Source organism: Aquarana catesbeiana, linkage group LG04 (genome assembly GCF_042186555.1).
Source record: "Aquarana catesbeiana isolate 2022-GZ linkage group LG04, ASM4218655v1, whole genome shotgun sequence".
NCBI lineage: Eukaryota > Metazoa > Chordata > Amphibia > Anura > Ranidae > Aquarana > Aquarana catesbeiana.
Window position 1 is genome coordinate 459,433,135 of NC_133327.1, and position 27,404 is coordinate 459,460,538.

Here is a 27,404-nt window from a genome sequence, read left to right on the forward strand (position 1 = left end):
CAAGTTTCTGTAAAATGAATCATTGTAACCTAAAGTCCTGTTTGCGCTGTGTGTGTGGCTTCCTACCTGTTTGGTTTGTGTGTAATTCTTTGTTATCTTTTCAATGACGTCACCGGCGCATGCGCGATTAGTCCTATGTTTCCGGCCTGCCGGATAATTGCTGTGTACATGTCGGGGCTGCGTCATTTCCTTTGGCTGACATCAGCCCCGAGATCCCGCGACACTCCCCCGCTGAGAAGCTAATTACCCCATGTGACTCCCCCATGTGACTCGCTATGTCATAGGGGTTGGAGCGCAGAGCCGAGGACAGAGCCTGTCTGTCTGAAACGAAAATGAGGCTTGGCTCGTGCACGAATGCGCACATGCGGGATTATGGCCACAGAAGAATAGTGAGGGCGGAAATAAAATACTACTGAGATGCGAAAGACAGGAGTTGTAATGGCAGCGGCTGAGTAGAAGCAGGGGTGATCATAAAAAGTTCATTTTATCAAGTAAGAACGTTCTGTTTGCATAATGTATGCGGCACATAGCTACTAAACAGCAACATGAAATTGCATATTGCTGATTTGGGGTAACATTATCTGAGTTTACTACCACTTTAAGCAGAGAAAAGGTGTTCAGAAGATCGCATCATCTGTTGGTCAGTTTTTCTGGCACAAAGAGGGGTGAGCAGGCATCAAAAACAACAATTGCTGGGGCGTGGCCTGGACAGCGATGTGAGCAGACGTGCGTGACTGAAGCTCCGCTCGCGGCAGATCCTTCTACTCACATCCTTTGCCTCAGAAACACTGCAATCGATCACTAAACCCTGTATGATCGGGCACACCGACCCGGGTGAACTATGTCCCCGCCGAAACGGAACAACGCTGCCTCTTCATCGCTGGAGCGGTACCGGAGGACGGAGCGGGACTCTGAGGGACAAGATGGCGCCGCGCCAGCAGTACACGCGGCCCCTCCTGCAGATCAAGAACCGGACAGCACTGCGAAGGTATTAGAAGCAATATCCTTATGCCAAGCCACTCTAACATCCAAAATAGAGGAGGTAAAAGTGGACATTTCACTTATTAGACATGACATGACCAAACTCAGGGAACGGGTCACTGAAGCTGAGACTAGACTTGGGCGGGCGGAGGACACACTATACCCTATGCAGCATTCACAAGAGGACCTGCAGCGCCAGCTGCAACAGTTAGCACAGAAGCAAGATGACTTGGAGAACCAGACCCGCAGGTCCAACCTTCGGTTTATTGGACTACCGGAGGGCTCTGAGGGCACAGATCCAGCCACCTTTCTTGAGCAACTTTTGATTGCTACATATGGCAGAGAGGCCTTCTCGGCAACATTCGTGGTGGAGCGTGCTCACCGTATGCCAGCCTGCCGCCCGCCTGAGGGGGCGCCCCCACGTACTTTCATCGCAAAATTGTTAAACTTCAGGGACCGTGACGCGGTCCTGCGCCTGGCCAGACTAAAAGGAAACATTCCGTTTCAATCCGGATTTATCTCAGCATTCCCAGACTTCTCAGCGGAGGTCCAGCGACAAAGAGCACGATTTTCTGAAGTCAAACGCTGCCAGAGAACACATCATATCAAGTATGCAATGTTGTTCCCAGCCCGCCTTCGTATAATCGGTGAAGATCGGGTACACTTCTTTGAGGATCCAAATCTGGCTTCAACTTGGCTGGATCAACAAGACGCACAGAGGAACCAGCCTGCCTAAAACATGTTTTGGTCAGCAACATTACATGAGTGCCACTTTACAATTCCCTGTACACACTACCCTCCATGACTGCCATAGCATACATCCATAGATGTGTTTATAACGATTCCAATCTACATGCCAATGGATGGTTAAGGATAGCTACAAGGCATGGTTCTGAACTCGATTACAAATGACTCCAACCTTTTCTCGGCAATCTCTTGAAGATACCAAGGTGCCTTTTGATACTGCTTGAATGATATACGACCCATACCACAAAGCCCATAAATTTTCCTAAAACTGCCCTCATGGCGGACATTTCTATTCTGAACAGGCACACTTCCTGGGTCAACTAGCCAGTCTTCCCCTTCTTTTCCTTCTTTTTTTTTTTTTTTTTTTTTTTCCTTTTTTTTTTTTTTATTTTCCTTAACCCTTACCATGTCACTAACTGCTTCAGAATGGAATACAGGGAAAAGTAATCGGCTGATAACCACAATATGTATACGATATCTGTCATGGACTTTGCTCATCCCTATCTGCTAGAAGCCGCAGCGGAGTACGGATTCAGATTTAAGAGGTTTTCTTGCTCTGATTGATAACCCTTACTGCGGTTGCTCCATCGCTGGACTGTTACCCAGTACTTGTTCGCCCCCACTGGGAGATTGTTGTTTTGACAGTGGCGCTGCCCAATAGGCTACCGCCGTTGTCGATATGTTCAATGTGCATTTGCTCCTTTTTTTTTTTTTTTTTTTTTTTTCTTTTTCTAAATGTCCTGCAAGTAATACCAATCTGTTGCAGCAGCACAAGTTTTGGGATGCAAGCCCCAGTCAAGTTTGGGAGGCTGAGGGCAGGGAGGGCGAGAAGGGAAAATGTTAAGGTTAAAGTTAAGGTAAAGAACATGAATAATAGTCTGCAATGCAATGAAATGAACAAATGTACATGTTATTTTGAGAGAGGGAGAGGCGGAGGTACATTTGCCTTGGAGTGGAGAGGGTTGGCATGTGTCCCAGGAAAACAGGAAAACACCTTTTTCATATCCTTAAAAAATTTGCTACGCCATTCACATGGCTAACTTGAAATTTCTCACTTGGAATATCCGTGGGATCCGAGACAAACTAAAACGCACGGCAATTTTTACTTGCCTTAAAACATACCGTGCAGATATAACTGTATTAGTTGAGACACATGTTACAGGACGACTTCAGCTCGCGCTGAAGCGGCCCTGGATAGGATGGGCATTCCATGCCACCCACTCTCCATACTCTCGGGGGGGTCTCAGTTCTTATCGCTAAAACTACTCCCTTCACAGTTATCTCGGTGCGCACAGACCCCCAAGGTAGCTTTATCTTCCTACACTATACGGCTCGCAATATTTGATCATGGCATTCTACATACCCCCGCCATATAAATCTAATCACAGAAGGCTTGCTTTATATGACACAACACCCCAATATACCAGCAATTTGGTTGGGGGACTTCAATATGATTTTAAACCCCCAGATGGATAGAATACAGTCGAGCCAGAGTGCCCACCCCCCTGACATCACTAGACTAGGACGCACGCTAAAGGAATTCTCACTGACTGACGCATGGAGATACAATCACCCCCATGACCAGACATACTCATGCTTCTCGTCAACCCACTCCACCATGTCCCGGATTGACCTCATTCTAATTTCTGACACACTACTTTCCCGACTATCAGGCTCAGGATATGACACTAGATCCCTCTCTGACCATGCCCCTTGTTGGGCAACTCTCCAATTAGCCCAGAACACAGGACCTCATACCTGGCGTCTACACTCCTTCTGGCTCTCAATGTTGAAAGATCAAGAAGACATACACAAAGAATGGCAATTTTACTTTAATGTTAACAAGGACACTGCCCCAGTGGGACATGTTTGGGAAGCCTACATATTACACGTTCGCACAGTCCTCTCCTCGCGCATAAACAGAATAAAGGCCTCCTCCACCCTAGTTATTAATCAAGCCTTAGACAAAGCAGACCTACTAGCACAGGAATTTCATAAAGACCCCACTCAGGACAGAGCAGCGGCAATTAGACTACGCACCCGTCTCTTAGACCACTTACAATATGAAAATGCTAAAAAGAAACTCTTCTTTCTAAAACAACGCGTATTCGAACAAGGGGAGCGTGGCGGTAAATTATTAGCATACCTGGCCCACCAGGACACTAGCCCCCCAGTGGTAGTAACCCTGATAGGTCCCCATAATGACATACTCTCAGACCCCCCTGCAGTTGCAGAAGCATTTCGGAAATATTATTTGGATTTATATTCCTCTAAGGTAAGAGCCACTGCACAGGAAACTAGTACGTTTCTCCGGGATGTCTCCTTTCCAAAACTATCTGAGATCCAACTGCAAGACCTAGAGGCCCCTCTTACAGTGGATGAGGTTGCTTTGGCCATAGCATCATTAGCACCAGCTAAGGCACCGGGTGGGGACGGCATACCGTTAGACTTTTATGCAGCATATTCGGAGATACTAGCCCCTGAACTTTTGAAATTATATAATCACATATTTGATACGGAATCCCTCCCTGAAACTCTCCGCCAGGCAGTAATTATAGTAATCCCTAAACCAGGTAAAAATCCCCAACTACCAGAATCATACCGCCCAATCTCGCTCCTTCAAGCTGACATAAAAATACTAGCCAAAATACTAGCTGTGCGCCTCAATAATAGTATTCTTTCCTTCATTCATCCCGACCAGACGGGATTCATGCCTGGGAAAAACACAGCAATGAATCTCAGACGCCTGCACGTGAATATCCAAGCAGACCACGAGAATACGGGAGATAGAGCGGTAGTGGCACTTGACGCCGCAAAGGCGTTCGATTCGGTGGAATGGGGATACCTGTGGGAATGTCTCAGGGGCTATGGATTCGGCCCTAAATTTATAAAATGGGTACAATTACTATATTACTCCCCAGTGGCTAGTGTGGTAGTGAATAGATGGACATCCAATCCCTTTCCATTGGGAAGGGGAACTCATCAGGGATGCCCGCTGTCCCCTTTATTGTATGCCCTAGCAGTGGAACCCCTTGCTATTTCCCTTAGGCAAAACCCACATATTCGTGGGTTGCGTATGGGACCTTTGACAGAGACATTAAGCTTGTACGCAGATGACATGCTTCTCTACCTAGAGGATACTGGCCCATCTCTACAAGCAGTTCTATCGACCATCGAGGAATTTGGTAAACACTCAGGTCTCAGTATGAACTGGTCCAAGTCTCAGATCCTCCCCCTAGACATGACATCTCCAACGCACAGCGCGGCTTCTCTTCCCTTGCAAAGAGTTGCCTCCATCAAATATTCAGGCATAGAGATTACTAGGCACCCACTGGAATTTATCACTAACAATATAGAACCGCTCTTCTCATACTTAAAATCCCATACACAAACCTGGGCAAGACTCCCACTGGGAATAATGGGCAGAATCAACTTGTTTACGATGATACTATTGCCGAAGTTCCTTTATGTGCTCTGGAACTCCCCAATACTCATTCCCCTTAAAATCTTTAAAACAATTGATAAAATTATTAACTCTTTTGTCTGGGGCTCTCATAGACACAAATTGGCCTGGAATATGCTCAAGAACCCGACCTCCTCAGGAGGGGCAGCCCTACCGGATTTGTATACATACTACATAGCAGCTCAGCTCTCGCACTTTTATTATATCCACAAGACAGATGAAGAAAGGTACCAATTCTTAGTATGTAAGAAAACTAATAGTAACTTATATTCCCCATTACAAGTGTTATTTAGAGGTGGGAACAGGAGGCATAAGAGAGAAGATCGAAACTTGCTGCTGTCCCAACATAGATGCGTGTGGGAGAGGGCGACCAAACTTATTGGAGCCGACTTCTTTCACTCGCACACACCTCTGTGGCACAATCCTCAATTGAATGAGCTGGTATCCCTACCTGGGGCTACCAGTTGGGCCGCTAAAGGGATAGTATTCTTATTCCAGGTCATTACTATATTCGGTGTTAGACACTTCCAAACATTATGTGAGGAATATGACCCCCCCCCCCCCCCCCCACACATGCAATTTAGATATATGCAATTAAAACACGCGCTCCGAACTCAATTTGCGAATGGCCTCCCCAACCCACAAACACTATCATTGGTAGATGTGATTACAGGAACAAACCCAGACAAACTTATTTCCACTCTATACACTGCGCTGCGAAATAAGTCGGTAGCAAGGATTATTGACACAGCTAGGATTAGATGGGAAGAAGATGTAGGGCCAATAGACGACTCTGATTGGGAAGATATACTGGAGAATGTTAAAAAAACGTCACCTAAAATTTCAGAACGCCTGACTCAGCTGTATATAATACATAAATCCTATCTCACGCCTTCTAGAATTGCCAAATTCTCCCCACACCAAAACCCGAATTGCCCAAGATGCACTAGTAACCCGTGCTCATTCTTCCATCTATTATGGTTGTGCCCGGTGATACAAAGCTACTGGACACAGATTATAAAATTCCTGCACGATCACATGGGATCACCGGTCCAACTTGACCCCAAATTATGTCTCCTCGGGCTACTTCCAGATGCCACCACAGATAGATCCCTAGTTACATTTCTCAGTGAATCATTATTTTGTCCCAGAAAATTAGTCGCTAAACACTGGATGAGTACAGGCCTGGATTAGAGAAGTGAATGCGTCATTACCATATAAAAAGATTATGTACAAACACAGGGGATGCCCAAACAAGTACCATAAAATATGGGATAAATGGTTAAACAATGCTAATACATGTGTGAGTTAACCTATGATGTTAACCTGTATATATGATGAGTGGGACACGGTCACCGTCCGATATAATGCCGCAATGCGATACATTAAAGTCTGTACTTGCTGTTATAACTCCTGTTTTTGGAAGAGATAATTCAGGGAAAATGCCAATTTCCGTTACTTAAAGCCTTATAGGTATTTATGCACTGGTACACTCCACAGGTTAAAATGTATTTACCTATGTTCAATGTACAATATCCTATCCTACGTTTGTATGATATGTAATTATTAATGTATGTTGAATTTTCTTTTCAACAATAAACATGTTCTTTTGAAAAAAAAAAAAAACAACAATTGCTAGATGGATTAGACAAGCCATTTCTATAGCTTACGAACAAGCAGGTAGTACAGTCCCAGCTAATCTCAAAGAACATTTTACTCTGTCTCTGGCAACCTCTTGGGCAGAAAGGGCTGGAGCATCGCTAGATCAGATCTGCAGAGCAGCAACGTGGTCGAGTCAGAGCACATTCCTGAGACATTACAGAGTGGAACTTCTGTCACCTCAGGATCTGGCTTTCGGAAGGAAGTTCCTGCAGGCTGTTGTCCTGTCCTAAGGTAGGCCTGAGCTACTTGCTCTTCCTCTCAGGGTGTCGTCCTGGAAGACGACTTGAGAAAATGACCAGTTACACTTACCGGTAACGGTGTTTCTGGGAAGTCTTCCAGGATGACAGGCCTACTTCCCACTCGTTTTGTGTTTATTTAAATAGTTGAACAGTGGAGGTGTTTTCAGTCTCGTGCACTGGTGTGGGTCAGTACTTTTTCACAACTGAGGAACACAGGGAGCGGCGGGGTTTTTTACCTCTATCTTGATTGTGTTTCCTGTCAGGTGGGACCAGTCATCTCTCAGGGTGCCGTCCTGAAAGATTTCCCAGAAACACCGTTACCAGTAAGTGTAACTGGTCATTTTCTGTGCTAAAGCTTGCCCATCTGCACATTTCTTTTGGTCAGTGAGGCAGGATATCCTAGTGATGGATACTAACTTTGTTTTAAAAATATATTTATCCTGGATGTCTGTGGCTTTTGTACTATGAGTCACTGATTTGGGACAAACATCAGCCTGTGGAAAATAGGGCTTCTGGCATTTATAATTGGTCCAGGTCTGTAACTCAAAATATTAAAGCAGGTGAATTGGCATGACAACCAGGCAACTAGCATTTCCATAATGGAAAGTCAGAATGACAGCATGCATATTTTTCTAAGAGCAGATTACCTCTAAGAAACATAACCCTAAAATCTGCAGAACTAAGCATTGGATATAAAAAAAAAATGCACAGCCCTGTTAAAATGTCAGATTTCTGTGATGTAAAAAAACAAAAATGATTTCAGAACTTTCCACCTTTTTAATGTGACTTATAAACTGTACAGCTCAATTGAAAAACAAACTGAAATCTTTTAGGGGGAAGTAAAAATAAAAAACTAAAATAATGTGGTTGCAAAGGTGTGCACATCCTCATATAACTGGGGATGTAGCTGTGTTCAGAATTAACCAATCACATTCAAACTCATGTTAAATAGGGGTCAGTACACACCTGCTATCATTTAAGCAATTCAGCCCCAGAAGGAATTTCCCCCTTAACCACTTCCGGGCCACCCACTGTCGTTATACGTTGGTACTTTGAAGGAGGATATCGTTGTTATGGCAGCAGCTAGCTGCCATAACCCCGGCATCCTCCTTTTCAGCGGGCAGTCCGGTTTGGGATAAAAGTGGTCTCTGCGGCGGATTCGCCGCAAGATCACCTTTATCGGCGGCGAGAAAGGGGCCCCGCCACGATCTGTTGCCCTCTGCCGCTTACCGGAGCCGTCCGCAGGGGCAAAGGCGATTGCGCCTGTCCCCTGGAGACGAGTGAGGGAAAGATGGCTCCCACCCATCTCCATATCACTGCAGGGCTCTTAAAGGGCCATTTTTTATTTTAATTTTTTTTTTTTATTCCATTTTAATGTAAATATGAGATCTGAGGTCTTTTTGACCCCAGATCTCATATTTAGGAGGTCCTATCATGCTTTTTTCTATTACAAGGGATGTTTACATAATAGGAATAAAGTGACACTTTTTATTTATTTATTTTTTTAAACAGTATAAAAATTGTAAAAAAAAAAAAAAAAAAGGTAAAATAAATATGACAAAAAATTTTAAACACGCCCTGTCCCGACGAGCTTGAGTGCAGAAGCAAACGCATACGTGATTAGCGCCAGCATGTGAAAACGGTGTTCAAATCACACATGTGAGGTATCACCACGATCGGCAGAGCGAGAGCAATAATTATAGTCCTAGACCTTCTCTGTAACTTAAAACATGCAACCTGTAGAATTTTTTTAAAAGTCACATATGGAGATTTTTAAGGGTAAAAGTTTGTTGCCATTCCACGAGCTGGCGCAATTTTGAAGCGTGACATGTTGGCTATCAGTTTACTCGGCGTAACATTATCTTTCACAATAAAAAAATTGGGCTAATTTTACTGTTATCTTATTTTTTTTTAATTCAAAAAACTTGTATTTTTTCCAAAAAAGGTTCACTTGTAAGACCGCTGCGCGAATATGGTGTGACAGAAAGTATTGCAACGACCGCCATTTTATTCTCTAGGGTGTTAGAAAAAAAAATTATAATGTTTGGGGGTTCTAAGTAATTTTCTAACAAAAAAAAATGTTTTTAACTTGTAAACAACAAATCTCACAAAGGAGCTCGGTCCTTAAGTGGTTGTCAATGATCAGGCCATTCTTTGCAATACGGCACTGCGTCACTTTAACTGACGATTGCGCGGTCGCACAATGCTGTACCCAAACAAAATTGCCGTCCTTTTTTCCCCACAAATAGAGCTTTCTTTTGGTGGTATTTGATCACCCCTGCGGTTTTTATTTTTTGCACAAAGAGCGACAATTTTGAAAAAAAAAATTGCTTTTTTAAAATTTTTTTTTTTTTTTTTGCTATAATACATATTCAAAAAAACAAAACAAAGTTATTCATCAGTTTAGGCCGATATATACTCTTCAACACAAATCAATAAAGGAATGGCTTCACCAGAAGAAGATTAAAGTTTTGGAATGGCCCAGACCTGAAGAGGGCTGTGAATCTGTGGAGTGATCTGAAGAGGGCTGTGCACAGGAGACGCCCTCGCAAATATGACAGATTTGGACTGTTTTTGCAAAGAGTGGGCAAATATTGCCAAGTCAAGATGTGCCATGCTGATAGACTTGTACCCAATAAGACAGTGCTGTAATAAAATAAAAAGGTGCTTCAACAGAGTATTAGTTTAAAGGTGTTCACACTTATGCAACCATATTAATTAATTTTTTTTTTTTTTTCCCTCCACCTAAAAGATTTCAGTTTGTTTTTCAAATGAGTTGTACAGTTTATAGGTCACAATAAGGTGGAAAAAGTTCTGAAATTATTTATCTTTGTCTTTTTTTTTTTTTTTTTTTTTTTTTTTTTTTTTTTTTACATCACAGAAACCTGACATTTTAACAGGGGTGTGTAGACTTTTTCTATCCACTTTTTTGTGTCCTTTTTTTTTTATCTTTTACAATATTTTTGCAATGGAGACATTTAAACAGACCTTATATCATGTAGAACTGTCACTTTTGATTTAAAATGATAAAAACTGCCTCCAAAAAGACATTTGCAGAAATGCATGGTAACTAAACTATCTCTGATTTTAGACCTCCTTACTTTTTTCTTTTTTTTTTTTTTTTATTGTATCCCCATTTTTAGTCACATCCCTTGTCAGCCCTGGAGGTATTTTATTAAGACCCCTTTCACACTGAGGTATTTGTGCGCTAAAAATAGCACCTGTAAACTGCCTCTTCTGCAGCCTCACCTTTCACATAGGGGCGGTGCGCTTGCAGGACAGGGAAGAAAAGTCCGGTAACCAGCATCTTTGGGGCTGGTGCAGGAGCGGTGTATACATTGCTCATTCACTGCCCCTACCCATTGAAATGAATTGGCACCATTTTCAAAGCGCTTTGAAAACAGCGCTAAGCTGGCGCTTTTAACCCCTTCTGGGGGGTTTAAAGCGCACCCCTATAACAGCGGTAAAGCGCCACTAAAACTAGCGGCGCTTTATCCCTAACGACCGCACTGCCCCAGTATGAAAGGGGTCTGACACTCACCTGCGTTCTAAATCTTCTTTCCTGAATGTGCAGGGTCCTAAACACTGGTACCACTTGGCAGGGCATTCAGCCCCACCCAGCCACAGCTTGCCATAGACTTTGACAGGATGCCTGCAGCTGGACTGGATGCTGCACCTGTCCTTCCTGGGCAAACTAAAATGCTAGAACTGATGCATTGCTCCTAGACAGCCCTATGTGCATGGGGCCATAAGTGAAGGGCCTGAAGCAGTTTTTATTTTTTTTATTTTTTTTAATTGTTTTTTTAGCTAAACTGGAAAGCCCTCAAAGAAAATGGTGAAGAAATGCAAAAATTGATGTTGATATGAGCAATGATGCTTGATCCACTAGGGATATTTTTTCCACTTATGTGTGCGTTTGCTTTCCTTATTTTGTTTAGTACAAGCAGAATCAAGCTGTGCCAATGCAGTGTCTTCAGCACCCTGCCAGGTTGACCCACAACAATATGAATTGCAGTTTGCACGACTTCGAAATTTCCTTTCAGGTGAGTAGATTTCATATTCTATATGCCTTTTATGAATTCAGTAAAATAAAAAAAAAATAAAATATACCTCATTTAGGGAGGAGAGAGAAAATGAGATGTGCTTGCATCACTTATCTCAGCAGGGAACAGTAGTAGTGATTGAGGCAAGTTTTCTAACCTGCTTTATCATTTGGTCTCTGATGCTGGCTAATGGTTTCTGGAAAAAGAGACCTGAACATGGGATCATTGCATATACATAGTTATAGTTACATAGTAGGTGAGGTTGAAAAAAGACAGAAGTCCAACCTATGTGCGATTATGTGTCAGTATTACATTGTATATCCCTGTATGTTGTGGTCATTCAGGCGCTTATCTAATAATTTTTTGAAGCTATCGATGCTCCCCGCTGAGACCACCGCCTGTGGAAGGGAATTCCACATCCTTGCCGCTCTTACAGTAAAGAACCCTCTACGTAGTTTAAGGTTAAACCTCTTTTCTTCTAATTTTAATGAGTGGCCACAAGTCTTGTTAAACTCTCTTCTGTGAAAAAGTTTTATTTCTATTAAATTGCATGATTTGGATAAAACAATCCCAAGAAACTGAACGTAAAAAAGTTTTTGCCCATTGTGATTACAGTACTATCTGTACTACAAAAAAGATATGGAAAATACAAGTGCAAAATGCAACAATGACTTCTCAAGTATTTGCTCACCCATGTCAGAAGTCTGGCAAGCAAAAAGGAGAGTTAGGAGCTTTGGTGCATAAAGAGAACTACGAGTTAAATGCTATTGATGAATTTTGCCTTCTTCACTTAATTGGGCCATTATTATTCCTGGCTATGCTCTTTTGGAGAGACAGGGTAGAATGAAAAGGTGGCAGTGTGTCTGTGTCTATGCATGAAGTGATCTAAGGCCCATTTACACTGGGGTTTGCCCAGTTTATCTAAACGGCAGGAGAAAAGCAGCGTCACAAATACGCCTAAAGCTGCATTTTTTAACCACTTCAGCCCTGCAAGGATTTACCCCCTTCCTGACCAGAGCACTTTTTACAATTTGTCACTGCGTCGCTTTAACTGCTAATTGCTCGACCATGCAATGCTGTACCTAAATGAAATTTGAGTCCTTTTGTTCCCACAAATAGAGCTTTCTTTTGATGGTATTTGATCACCTGTGCGGTTTTTATTTTTGCACTATAAACTGAAAAAGACTGAAAATTTTGAAAAATAACCCCCGATATTTTCTATTTTTTGTTATAAAAAAAATACAATAAACTCAATTTTAGTCGTGCATTTAGTCCAAAATGTATTCGGCCACATGTCTTTGGTAAAAAAATGTCAATAAGCGTATATTTATTGGTTTGCGCAAAAGTTATAGCGTCTACAAACTAGGGTACATTTTCTGTAATTTACACAGCTTTTAGTTTGACTGCCTATCTCATTTCTTGAGGTGCTAAAATGGCAGGGCAGTACAAACCCCCCCCCCCCAAATGACCCCATTTTGGAAAGTAGACACCCCAAGGAAATTGCTGAGAGGCATGTTGAGCCCATTGAATATTAATTTTTTGTCCCAAGTGATTGAATAATGACAAAAAAAAAAAAAATTACAAAAAGTTGTCACTAAATGATATATTGCTCACACAGGCCATGGGCATATGTGGAATTGCACCCCAAAATGGTGCAATTCCAGTATGGGGATACCACATGTGTGGGACTTTTTGGGAGCCTAGCCATGTACGGGGCCCCGAAAACCAAGCACCGCCTTCAGGATTTCTAAGGGCGTAAATTTTTGATTTCACTCCTCACTAATGTGGTATCCCCATACTCAGGAGAAGCAACAGAATGTATTTTGGGGTGTAATTTCACATATTCCCATGGCATGTTTGAGCAATATATCATTTAGTGACAACTTTGTGCAAAAAAAAAAAAAAGTGTCTTTTTCCCGCAACTTGTGTCACAATATAAAGTATTCCATGGACTCGACATGCCTCTCAGCAAATAGCTTGGGGTGTCTACTTTCCAAAATGGGGCAATTTGGGGGGGTTTTGAACTGTCCTGGCATTTTATGGACAACATTTAGAAGCTTATGTCACACATCACCCACTCTTCTAACCACTTGAAAACAAAGCCCTTTCTGACACTATTTGTTTACATGAAAAAAATTTTTTTTTTTTGCAAGAAAGTTACTTTGATCCCCCAAATATTATATATTTTTTTTAAAGCAAAGGCCTTACAGATTAAAATGGTGGGTGTTTCATTTTTTTTTTCACATGGTATTTGCGCAGCGATTTTTCAAACACACTTCTTTTAATTTTAATGCACGAAAACACACTATATTGCCCAAATGTTTGGTGAAATAAAAAAGATGATCTTAGGCCGAGTACATGGATACCAAACATGACATACTTTAAAATAGCGCACAAACGTGCAGTGGCGACAAACTACATACATTTTTAAAAGCCTTTACAGGTTACCACTTTAGATTTACGGAGGAGGTCTACTGCTACTGCCCTCGATCTGACCTTTGCGGTGATACCTCACATGCATGGTGCAATTGCTGTTTACATTTGACGCCAGACCAACCCTTGCGTTCGCCTTTGCGCGAGAGCAGGGGGGGACGGGTGCTTTTTTGCTTTTTTTTGTTTTTTTTTGTTTTTTTTGTTTTTTTTTTTGTTATTTTTATTATGTCAGGGAATGTAAATATCCCCTATGATAGCAATAGGTAGTGACAGGTACTCTTTTTCAAAAAAAAAAAAAAAAAATGGGGTCTATTAGACCCTAGATCTCTCCTCTGCCCTCAAAGCATCTGACCACACCAAGATCAGTGTGATAAAATGCTTTCCCAATTTCCCTATGGCGCTGTTTACATCCGGCAAAATCTAAGTCATGAAATGCTCGTAGCTTCCAGTTTCTTAGGCCATAAAGATGATTGGAGCCATTCTGGTCTCTGATCAGCTCTATGGTCAGCTGGCTGAATCACCGGCTGCATTCTCAGGTTCCCTGTTGGGACAGGAGAGCCAGAGAAAAACATGGAAGACGGTGAGAGGGGGGGACATTCCCTCCCACTGCTTGTAAAAGCAGTCTAGAGGCTAATTAGCTGCTAGGATCGCGTTTACATAAAAGCCGACCGCTGGCTGAAAAGAATGATACCAAGATGATACCTAAACCTGCAGGCATCGTTCTGGTATAACCACTCAAGGTCCAGCAACATACCAGTACGTTGCTGGTCCTTGTTGGGCATATATTGTAATCCTCTTTTTTTTTTTTTTTTTTTTTTCATGCAGCCTGTGGGCTGCACGAAAAAAAGATTGATTGGTGGGTATGCCCACCATTAGAATACCTCCCTTCATCCACCCACTTCTAATGATGGGCATACATGCACCATTTATATATGTCGAAGCATGGGGGCATCCTCCCCGAAAGTTAGGAGCAAATCGCTCCTCCGCCCCTGCTGCCCTGGAGTCACGGCTTTATATATCGTGGGAGCAAACGCTGTTGCTGTCAAGATAAATAAATCCGCGCTGCAGCTGAATGGCGTACCTGAAAACAAAAAAATGGTTAACAATAAAACACAATAAACAGTAAAGTATAAAAAATTGCATACCTGAAAAGCAAACATGATAAAACATAATAACAATAAAACATTGCAGAATAGAATACAGTAAAAAAAGAGCAGAACAATAGAGAGAGAGAACAATAAAACGACAACTATTTTTTCGTTTTTTTTTATTTTATACATTTTTTTTTGTAACTGTTATAACTGTAACCGGTTCCAGGTTCGGGTCTCTCAAAATGCGATGGCATCTTGGGAGACCCTGTGAAAGTGTGCCTAGTCTGTGCAATGCTGTACCCTACGCTAATACTCAACTAGTTTATGGTAGCATTCAAAACATTCACCAATGCAAAGACTAGGATTGTCAGGACAGGAGGGACAATAATAGCGGGTGTCACGTCTATATCCGCGCTTGCTGCAGACACAAATTCTTTTTTTGGGGGGGGGGGGTTCCTTGGGTAGGGGTACTCGGGAGGACATAAGGAAAATGCCTCTCATGCAGCTGAATGCATTTGGTTGGGGATGTGAATGGGGGAAGTACGGGTGCTGCAGAAGTGGTGGGTTCCCAATTAGGATTGGCGAATGCAGCAGGAAGGGCATTATGGGCATAACGGGCCTGTGTTTGTCTTCTTCTTGGTGGCAGCGGGACACTACTTGTGCTTGCCACCTCACCAGCTTTAACTGCAGTTATGGGACTCGCCATGTCGCCAAGTGTTACTGCAGTGCTGGTTTGACTACGACCGGGGTGTACTAGGCCGCTGGTGCTTGCCAGTTCACCAAAACGCTACCAAAAAAACTGTTAGCGATCGCAGGGATCAGGCCTGACTGCGAACGCTGCAGCTATGCGTTTAGTGTTTCGTAAGTGACAGTGATCGATCGATACTGCACTTTGGTGGGCTGGGCGGAGGGGCAAAACGCAGGTGCTAGCAGGTATCTGGGCTGATCCCGCTAACACTGCGTTTTTGGGAACCATAAACTGCTGGGGACGCTAGTATAGATCTGATTGGAACAGATATTGATCCACTAAGGGAGGTGTATGCTGCGTGCGTGGGTGTTAGCGGTACTGACGCTAACCTGACGCTGCTTGGGGCAACGCAGACCCTATCTGACCCTAAAACCTAAGTTATATCACCGCCGGGCGATCAGGGGGCTAAACCTTTATTAGGTAATAAACGGTGGGTGCCCTGACACTATAAAAAATAAACTAACTAACCAGCGTCACCCGTAACAGTTATACGGTGATCACTGGTGAAAGGGTTAACTAGGGGGCAAGCAAGGGGTTAAATTTTATTAGGTAGTATATGGGTGTCCCTGACGCTATAAAAAGCTGACGTCGAACCTATATATTTACCTCCCTAACTAGCGTCACCAGTGACACTAAGAAACTCAGAAACACGATAGCTTGGTGACACTGGGGGGTGATCACTGGGTTAAAACTTTATTAGGGGGGTACCCTAGACCTAAAGGGGGCTACCAATAACTGTCCTACCACTTCTAACTGTCACAAACTGACATCAATGCAGTAATCAGAAAAAAAAAAACTGCTTGGTGGCACTGTGACCGGGGGGGGTGATTAGGGGGTGATCGGGGGTGATGGGGAGTAAAATGTGTGCCTGGTGTGTTTTACTGTGTGTGTTGTGTTGGTGCACTTACTGAGATGTCTTCTCTCCTCGGCGCCGGAACGGAAAATACCGAACCGAGGAGAGATGACATCACTTCCTCTGCCTCTGTTTACTATACAGCAGCAGAGGAAGATTCTCATTCGTTGGGAGCGATCGCGAGGGGGTGGCCACGAATGAGTGGTCTCCCCCCTCAGCTTGGATCGTTCCCCTAACGAAGCCGACCGCCTCGGGCACCAGGTACGTGATTTTGTCTGCCTGTGCCATTCTGCCGAAGTATATCTGCGTTAGGCGGTCGGCCAGTGGTTAAACACGTGAAGCGTTTGGGCGTTTATTTCATTGGCCAGAATATGAATTTATTCTGGTAGTTGAAATGAATGAATACTCCAAGGCTTGAAGCGATTAGTGTCTAGTGTTTAGGCATGTTTAGGTCCATCTGGCGGTTTTTCTGCCAAAATTCTGCTGCTCCTAAACGCACTGGCAGGTTTTTTTTTTATTTTTTTTTTTTTTTTATCTTCCTCTCAACACCCCTGCCATTAAATGTTTGTCAACCTCTATGTGTGCATGGACACAAAATGCTTCTAAAAGCGACATTTAAACGTACTGTGTGCAATGAGGCTTAAAAATAAGTGTGAAAGAGAACCTTGTTTATGGAGAGTATGATGGAGCTGAAGCTTTATGGGTGGAGCAGCATATGGATGTACATACTTCAAATTTAATTATGGCATCTTGTTACATGTTTCCCAGTGTTAATAAGAAGATAGAGACTTCGCTCCTTGCATCGGTAAAAAGAGCTGAGACGGTTAAGGGCTAGTTCACACTGCTGCGATGTCACCACACTGCAGTGCAAATCACATGCGATCTCTGTGCGATGTGAATTCAGCCATACAAAGCGTATGGCTGAATTCGCATCAAACTTGCACAGGACCCTTTTTTTTTTTTTTTTTTTTTTGTCTGCAGCATAATCGGATCATATGGGTGTTCACACCCATGCGATCCGATTCCTGTCCGAGTTTGCAGATTGCATTGCGATCTGCAAACTGATTTGGGGGTGTCAACTTTTAACTGACAGTCCCAGCAGTTCGCATAGGGCAGTGTGAACTGCCGCCAGGAAACCTGCGATGCGGGAACCTGCAATGGATTTGCAGGGTTCCCGCATCGCAGCAGTGTGAACCGGCCCTTATGGGCGACTTTAGGTATGCTGAAATTGACTGGGGTAATAGCAATGCTGGAACAGTTGGAGCACCACTCCTGTGCATTGGCCTCCATGTGCATCTATGCATACTACACTAGCTCAGTCTGCATGCTTTCTGGTGTCTCTGGTTTCTAAGGACCTTCTTAGTTTTAACATTTTCCTGGATATGTTTGTTCCACTCACCTCCTGAAAATGTCCCTAGTATTGACCCAAAAACTACTACTTATGTTTTTTTAGTAGCTAACACATTTTGCATCATTATTACGTTGATCAAAACACATTTGATAAAAGTTTAATAACCTAGTATTCAGGTCCAATTAAATGAATGTTTGGTAAACCGTTCGTCTACATACTATATACTTCTGTCTGCTTGAAAACTTTTAGGTATTTGGCTAGTAGGGATTTTCTTCAAGCTGTAGTTTTTGGTAAGGGAAGGGGGGTGTATTGTGACCTAGAAAAGTGCAGCATCTTACTTTGATTTTTTTTTGACAGCTAATTGTTTGGAACATCAGTTTAGACTTGTCTGGAGTAGAGAATTGGAAAATGTTTTTGAATAGGTTTACTACTTTTGATAGTTAGCTTAGTCTGTGTTTAGTAATTAAATTACCTTGCATTTATTTGCCTTCTCTTTTGACCATTACTTACCTTTCCCTAAGCCAGTCTTTCTCAACATTTTTTTTTTTTCTTATCCTTGAGGGACACTGTAAAAAAAAATGTGTGGTCCCAGGGTACCCGAAAGTCCTCTGCAATGTTGGCGGAGCCCGATTTGAGAAACCCTGTATTACTGCACTACCAGTTTTATTTACTGAAATTTGTGAAATTTCTTTAACTGAAAACTAAAAAGTGGGCCTGTGTTCAAATGTCTTGCTGATAATCTTGCTGTCATGTGTAAATTAAGAAAAAGAATATTGCTGAATTACCTCTTCTGGAAGGAATATTGTTCTAGGCTCCCTCCAGTGAGTGTGTTAATGATTGCCTAGGCCTTTTGATCTTGCAACCATCACTGAAGAAATTCCTCTAAAGCAGCAGAAACAGAAAATTCTGCTCAGTGCTGCTGGGGAACCCAAAGAGACCACCCTCTGGTTTTTGATCATGTGATTAACCAATTTTTATCCGCCCTGCTACTTTGTAACCTCTTGTCACTGACAGGCAGTGAAAGAAGTGCTTGAAAAGAAAATACACCAAAGAATGCATTAAGGTAAAAAATATTTAGGTAAAAGTATTGCCCCCTCACCCCTCCTTATATTATTTGAGTCCTCACTTGATACAGCTGTTTCCCCATCTACAGATATATAAATAGGAAGCGCTAGTAGAATATTCAACATAAAAATAAAAAAACATTTTGAATAGTTATAACATATTAAATCGCAGCAAAAAAGAAAAAATTTACTCAATAGTAAGTCCTTAGAAGTGAGAAAAATGTTGGCAAAATACGTGCTTTGAAAAAGAGTTATTCCAAACCCAAATTGTATATAGCAAAAGTTCAAGTCCAAAATATGTTGAAATGGTGATCATTAGTTGGAAAACTTTCTTTAAATTTTCCCATCTGCAGCAGCTCGCTCCTCGTCTCACTTCTGGATCTCACTGGCTTTGCTGCAGGAGCCATAGGCTCCTGATGCTGTCAATCAAAGCCAGTGACCAGGAAGCAGTGGCTGGCATTGAGCTTGCAGGTGTGCCACGGTAGGAAGCGCTGGGAGCTCACCTTGGCATGAAGTGCCTTGTGTGAATTTAGCTGCAGGGTGCTTTACAGGTCCAGCACTGTGGTCTATTTCTATGATTCCCCGATCCTGAAGACCCCTTCAAGACTATGCCCACTGTGACAAGCAAAGCCTGGAGCTTAAAAAGCCTTGCATTGTGAACTATTAAAACATTATCAGTGGCATGGCATAACACATTATGAAGTTTACTGGGCAGAGGATTTGGGAGTTATTTAGTGTATTATGGTAACCCCTGCCAGTATTTGTCTCAAATGCTTCTCAGCACAAGCACTTATTAAATATTTATCCTATGGAAAAGTAATGCACTATTCTAGTAGTGGATCCTGCCATTTCATTCCTCAAACACCTTGCAGTTCTTTACTGTACAGCAAAAAAGGGTTCCTGTTGAGGAGGTTGCCTCCATTAAAGGTTCTGTTGATGGGTATTTTGAAGGGGTCATTTTCTCTTGCAGGTCCAGTGCTGCAGCCAACAATTGCTGCCATGTTTAATTGCCAGACTATCGTCAACTGGCTGAGACAAGTGAGCAGAGGCCAAGAACCTGTCTTTTAAACACCCTGCTCTGTAAGAGCAATTACAACTGATGTCTTAAAAGTGGTTGTAATCTCTCACTTATACCCAGTGAATTGAAAAGCCTCAGATGATACAGAGATTAAACAAATCCTCTTACATAAGTTTTACTTGTATATCTGCTGTCTTCCCCTTTCTGCACTCTTTGGAAAGTGCAGATCGTGAGATCGTGTTAGAAATCTTTCTTCCTCTTTCAGCAGTGGGTGGCGAGTCTGGACTTGTACTGTGCGAGAGCTGATTGGAGGAAAGGGACAACCTCCCCCTCCACATAGGCAGAGGAACGAATGTGAATAGACAAGCTCTCTCCCCGACAAAAATTTTCAGCTACTGTTGTCTCATGTGTCGGAGAACATGTCAGAAGTGACTGCTGATAACAGAGTAATGAAGCACAAGAGAGAAATGACACTTGGAGCGTTGGAGATAGGTAAGTAAACCATATAGATATATGGGCTTGGGTCACTTTAATCCAGCCCTATTGTTTTGATGCTCTTGAGAATGTAATTCCTCAAGGCTAAAGAATCTTATCTCTGTGCATATGCACGGAATTTTGTAGCTAGGTGCTTGGTTTGCTGAACATGCATGTAAGAAATGTCTTCTATGCATGCCATTTGATGGTCAGTGCCTTTTTGGGGAATCCCTTGACAAATTCATCAAAGATGTAACTGGGATTATAGATCTATCCCATGAGAAAAAGTCTAGGTCTCATACCCATATATCTTCTAGCTCCACTTGGAGGGATCTTTCTGTTCTCCTCAGGTGTTAACCTAAAAACCAAGGTTTAACATTTCCTCATGTCCTGAGCTGTGGCCCACCAAGCCTTCCCAGAAGCCTTTTTTGTAATGGACTATCCCCATTCTGTTTGTTGGTGTGTGCCACTCTGGAATTGAGACATCCCAGACCTCTGGGTGCAGTCTGTCTTTTTGAAAGGGGTACAAAATAAAATTTCTGTGTCTGCTTCTTGCCTTTAACCTTCTATTCTTCCAGCTTTTGACCAAAGGAAGGCAGCTTTAATGACTGCAGGCACAAGGAGTGGTTGGACTAGTTCTTTCAGAAGAACCGTTAAAATGTTTATATTCAAATCTATTTACAGTCTCAAAACCAAATGGGGACATTGGGCTTTAAAATCCCTAACAGATTTGTGTACCAGAATTCCAGAACCTATGAGATCTATTATTGCTTTCCTCATTCGAGATAATTTCTTGTACAAGATGCCTATCTCCATATTCCCATTTCCATCACACCAAGGATTTCTGCATTTTGTGTGAAAGCAGCAATTCTAGTTTGTAGCACTGCCAATCAAACTGTCCTTTGCACCCTGAGTGTTCACAAAAGTCCATGCTCTGCTTCTGGCTTCTTTTGGTGGTATTTGATCACCTCTGCGATTTTTTTTTTTTTTTTTTTTTTTTTTTTTTTTTTTTTGCGTTCGAAACAAGAGTGACAAGTTTGAACATTTTTGCTATAATAAATATCCAATTTTTTTTTTAAACAAATTTTTTCCTCTGTTTTAGGCCGATATGTATTCTTCATATTTTTGGTAAAAAAATCGCATTAAGCGTATATTGATTGGCTTGAGAAAAAGTTATAGCGTCTACAAAATAGGGGATAAATTTATAGAATTTTTTTTTTTTTTTTTAACTAGTAATGGCGGCGATCTGCGATTTTTATCGTGACTGCTATATTGCAGCGGACATATCGGGCACTTTTGACACATTTTTGGGACCATTCATATTTATACAGCGATCTGTGCTATAAAAATACACTGATTACTGTATAAATGTGACTGGCAGGGAAGGGGTTAAGACTAGGGGGTGATCGGGGGGTTAATTATGTTTCCTAGGGAGTGATTCTAACTGTAGGGGGAGGGGACTCACAAGGGGAGCAGACCGATCGGTGATCCTCTGTACTGAGAACACACCATCGGTTCTCCTCTCTCCTGACAGGACGTGGATCTGTGTGTTTACACACACAGATCCACGGTCCTGCTCTGTTACCGGGCAATCACGGGTACACGGTGGACATCGCGGCCGCTGGGCACGTGCATCGGGTCCCCAGTGACGCGGCGTACGCCAGTGCCGCCGGCGCGTGCCCCCATGTGGGCCGGGAAGGCGAGGGCGTCATATGACGCCCTCTCAGAACGAGAGCCGCGCTGCCTGGCCGTCATATGACAGCCGGCGGGCGGCAATCGGTTAATGTCTAAACCGCTGGCGACAAAAGTGAGTACACCGGCCATAAGTGTCAATATTTTGTGTGGCCACCACTATTTTCCAGCACTGCCTTAACCCTCTTGGGTATGTAGTTCACCAGAGCTTCACAGGTTGTCACTGGAGTCCTCTTCCACTCCTCCATGACGGCATTACAGAGCTAGTGAATGCTGGAGACCTTGCGCTCCTCCATCTTCCATTTGAGAATGCCCCACAGATGCTCAATAGGGTTTAGGTCTGGAGACATGCTTGGCAAGTCCAACACCTTTAGCCTCAGCTTCTTTATCAAGGCAGTGGTCATCATGGAGGTATGTTGGAATACTGCCCTGTGGCCCATTCACCGAAGGGAGGAGATCATGCTCTGCTTCAGTATGTCACAGTACATGTTAGCACTAATGGTTCCCTCAATGAACTATAGCACCCCAGTTCCGGCAGCACTCATGCAACCCCAGACCATGACACTCCCACCACCATGCTTGACTGTAAGCAAGACACACTTGTCTTTGTACCCCTCACCTTGTTGCTGCCACACATGCTTGACACCATCTGGACCAAATAAGTTTATCTTGCTCTCATCAGACCACAGGACATGGTTCCAGTAATCCATGTCCTTAGTCTGCTTGTCTTCAACAAACTGTTTGCGGGCTTTTTTTTTTCTTTAGAAGAGGCTCCCTTCTGAGACAGCCATGCAGACCACTTTGATGCAGTGTGTGGTCTGAGCACCGAGAGGCTGACCCTCCCCCCACGACCCCTTCAACCTCTGCAGCAATGCTGGCAGCACTTATACATCTATTTCCCAAAGACAACCTCTGGATATGACGCTGAGCATGTGCACTCAACTTCTTTGGTCGACCATGGCGAGGCCTGTTCTGAGTGGCTGTTAAACCACTGTATGGTCTGGGCCACTGTACCACAGCTCACTTTCAGGTTCTTGGCAACCTTCTTATAGCCTAGGCCATCTTTATGTAGAGCAACAATTCTTTTTTTTCAGATCCTCAGAGTTCTTTGCCATGAGGTGCCATGTTGAACTTCCAGTGACCAGTATGAGAGAGTGAGAGCGATAACTCAGAATTGAACACACCTGCTCCCCATTCACACCTGAGACCTTGTAACACCTAACGAGTCACATGACAACAGGGAGGGAAAATGGCTAATTGGGCCCAATTTGGACATTTTCACTTAGGGGTGTACTAGCTTTTGTTGCCAGCTGTTTAGACATTTATGGCTGCGTGATGAGTTCTTTTGAGGGGACAGCAAATTTACACTGTTATACAAGCTGTACACTCACTACTACTACATTGTAGCAAAGTGTCATTTCTTCAGTGTTGTCACATGAAAAGATTATTAAAATATTTACAAAAATGTGAGTGGGTACACACTTTTGTGAGATACTGTAGCAGCCTTATTCCAAAATGGATTAAATCTTTTTTTTCAATATTCTACAAATGATACCCCATAATGGCAATGTGAAAGGCGTTTGAAATCTTTTCATATTTATTAAAAATTAAAAAACGAAAAAAATCACATGTACGTAAGTATTTACAGCCTTTGCTCAATACTTTGTTGAAGCACCTTTGGCACCAATTGCAGCCTCAAGTCTTTTTGAGTAAGGATGAGCTCCGGCGTGTTCGCAAACTACACGTGCCGAGCCCGCCAGGAAGTCGGCAATGCGCTGCGCTAATCACAGGCAGTGAGACATTTCTCGATCTCTGCAGCCGCACATCGGGAAATGTCTCACTGCTTGTGATTAGTGCTGTGCAGTACCGAGTTCCTGGCGGTCTCGGCACGTGCAGCTTGCGAACACGCCGGAGCTCATCCTTATTTTTGAGTATGAAATTACAAGCTTGGCACACCTATATTTGAGCAGTTTATCCCATTTTTCTTTGCAGGACCTCTCAAATTTCATCAGGTTAGATGGGGAGCGTCGCTGCACAGCCATTTTCAGATCTCTCCAGAGATGTTCAATTGGGTTCAAGTCTGGGCCACTCAAGGACATTGACAGAGTTGTTCTGTAGCCATTCCTTTTGCTATCTTGGCTGTGTGTTATTTTCCTGTTGGAAGATGAACCTTTGCCCCAGTCTGAGGTCCAGGGCACTTTGATTTAGGTTTTCATCAAGGATGTCTCTGTACATTGCTGCATTCATTTTTTTCCTTTATCCTGACTAGTTTCCCAGTTCCTGCCGCTGAAAAACATCCCCATAGCATGATGCTGCCAGCAACATGCTTCACTGTAGGGATGATATTGGTCAGGTGATGAGCAGTGCCTGGTTTCCTCCACATATGACGCTTGCTATTTAGACCAAAGAGTTCAATCTTTGTTTCATCAGACCAAAGAATTTTGTTTCTCATGGTCTGAGAGTCCTTCAGGTGCCTTTTGGCATACTCCAAGCGTGCTGTCATGTGCCTTTTACTGAGGAGTGGCTTCCGTCTGGCCAGTCTACCATACAAGCCTAATTGGTGGAGTGCTGCAGAGATGGTGGTTCTTCTGGAAGGTTCTCCTCTCTCCACAGAGACACGCTGGAGCTCTGTCAGAATGACCATCGGGTTATTGCTCACCTACCTGACCTAGGTCCGCCCCCCAATATCCCACAGAGACACTCTGGAGCTCTGTCAGAGTGACCATCGGGCTATTGCTCACCTCCCTGACCTAGGTTCCAACACCCCCCCCTCCCCCCCCCCCCCCCGGTTGCTCAGTTTGGCCAGGCGGCCTGCTCTAGGAAGAGTCCTGGTGGTTCCAAGCTTCTTCCATTTATGGATGATAGAGGCCACTGTGCTCATTGGGGCCTTCAATGCTGCAGACATTTTTCTGTACCCTTACCTATCCTTGCAAAGATTTCAAACAAACTTCTTTCACGTTGTCATGATGGGGTTTTGTTTGTAGAATTTTGAGGACAATAATGAATTTTATCCATTTTGGAATAAGGCTGTAACATAACAAAATGTGAAGCACTGTGAATACTTTCCGAATGCACTGTACATTCAGGATCATCCAAGGTAGCAGGATATCCAGCTCTGACAGGCACTCGAGCAACACTTGCAGTAGAGAAGCAGGCTCTGGATAGACAAGATACATGGACCACATAAACTTCCTGTAAAAGGTAACCTATACAACCTCCAAAAGCTTTCACACATTCCTCAAAATATGTAGTTTGCTGTTTAACTTGCCCTTGCGGCCTACACTAAGTAGGTTGAATCATCCGCATCCTGTGAAAGTGGTTTTGAGGATGGCAGGGATAAGCACCGTGTCCCTTGACATTTTGCTGAGTACCATGCAAAATCTATGGATGGTCTAAAAGTGTGGGTGATTGAGTCAGTACCTGGTGGCATGTTCACGGCAAATAGGTTCCAGTGCCTTTGCAATAGAGAAACATATGGGATCTATGCCCTGGACGTTCTGTCTCCAGCAGGGCTCAATGAAAAACTAGAAATTTAATACTATACTATAATCTAGTATTGTTATCTGCTTATCACTTCAGTCAATATGCTATTAACTTTATACCCTCTGTTTTTTGTTTTTTTTTGTTTTTTTTTCAGGTTTGTATCCATGTTTAATGATTACTTTTAGACTAGGGATGTTTTAATATTACATCAACATAAAGTGCACAGTATGTGATCACCAGACACTCCTGGTCCCTACATACAGTGGATATAAAAAGTCTACATACCTCTGTTAAAATGTCAGTTTTCTGTGATGTAAAAAATGAGACCAAGATAAAAAATTTCAGAACTTTTTCCACCTTTTTAGTGTTGCTTATAAACTGTACAACTCGGTTGAGCAACAAACTGAAATCTTTTGGGTGGAGGGAAGTAAAAATAAAAAAAATAAAAATATATGGTTACATAAGTGAGCACACCCTTAAACTAATACCTTGTTGGTGCACCTTTTAATTTTATTACAGCACTCAGTCTTTTTGGCTATAAGTCTATCAGCATGGCACATCTTGGCTTGGCAATATTTGCCCACTCTTCCTTGCAAAAAACACACACAAATTTGTCAGAATGCAAGGGCATCTCCTGTGCACAGCCCTCTTTAGATCACCCCACAGGTTATCAAGCGGATTCAGGTCTGGGCTCTTGTTTGGCCATTCCAAAACTTTAATCTTCTGCTGAAGCCATTCCTTTGTTGATTTAGATGTATGGTTTGGGTCGTTGCTGAAAGATGAAGTTCCTCTTCATGTTCAGCTTTTTAGCAGAAGCCTGAAGGTTTTGTGCCAATGTTGACTGGTATTTTTAACTGTTCATAATTCCCTCTACCTTGACTAAGACCCCTGTTCCAGCTGAAGAAAAACAGCCCCAAAGCATGATGCTGCCACCACCATGCTTCACGATGGGTATGGTGTTTGGTGATGTGCAGTGTTGTTTTTGCACCAAACGTATCTTTTGGAATTATGGCCAAAAAGTTCAACCTTGGTTTCATCAGACCATAACGCATTTTCCCACGTTCTTTTGGGGGACTTCAACGGTGATGCTAATTCTGGTGACAACCACGCATTGTCTAATTTTTTTGGGGGGGGGGGGGGGGGGTTCCTCTCACTTTTGGATATGGCACAATGGTATACAGATGGCAGATAAAAACTGTCTCTACTTTAAGTAAACTAAATTTTTTATTTTCCCCTCATTTCTTTGCTTAATAAAAAAAACACCTGTGTGTGTTTGTGTGTGTTTGTGTGTGTGTGTAATAAACTATATATTCAACAAATCAGTTTTCATAAAATATGCATGTTTTTGCATTAAGCTAAAAAGCCTTCTGTGTGCATCAGCCACCCTCAGCCCCCCTAATACTTACCTGAGCTTATTTCTATCCAGCGATGTTGCAGGAGACCCAAGACTCTCCCTCCTCATTGGCTGAGATGTCAGCGTGGCGCCATTGGCTCCCGTTGCTGTCAACTAAATTTAGTGAGCCAATGAAGAGTGAGGGGGCGGGGCCGGGCCGCAGTTCCATGTTTGAATGGACATGGGAAGCTGTGTCTTGGCTCAGGTGCCCCCATAGCAGGCTGCTTGCCGTGGGGGCACTTGGCAGGAGGGAGGGGCCAGGAGCGCTGAAGAGGGACCTGAGAATAGGAGGATCTGGTGCTCTGTGTAAAACCACTGCACAGGGCGGGTAAGTATAACACGTTTGTTATTTTTAACAAAAAAAGAAACAAGACTTTACAATCACTATAATGGTGAGGCACAGAAGGGGCAGTATTCAACTTAGGCAGGCCATAAATGGTTCGAATAACCAGCCAAGATTCGAACCGCGTGTGGGCAGGTGATCGATCAACTTTGGTACAACCAGCCTGCTGGATTCTCTTGCATTTATCGCTAGTCGCTAGCAATAATCACTGTCTTCTCCTGGCTGGGGTGGCTTCTCCCAATGGGAGCAGAAAATTGCTCAGCAGGAGGGATTCCCCTTTCAGCATGTTTTTATCAGAACAGGAACGGAGTATAAATCTCTCTAAT

General features: G+C 43.0%; 1 protein-coding gene across 3 annotated transcripts in view; it reads left to right on the forward strand.

The window, feature by feature from the left end:
• Positions 1 to 27,404, forward strand: part of TAF5L (TATA-box binding protein associated factor 5 like) — a 66,916-nt gene that overhangs the window by 24,941 nt on the left and 14,571 nt on the right. For all 3 annotated transcript variants that reach the window (XM_073627539.1, XM_073627541.1, XM_073627540.1), the window contains one exon: positions 11,031 to 11,135. In XM_073627539.1, coding sequence (XP_073483640.1) covers positions 11,031 to 11,135 — 105 coding nt within the window. The remainder of the gene's footprint in view (positions 1 to 11,030; positions 11,136 to 27,404) is intronic.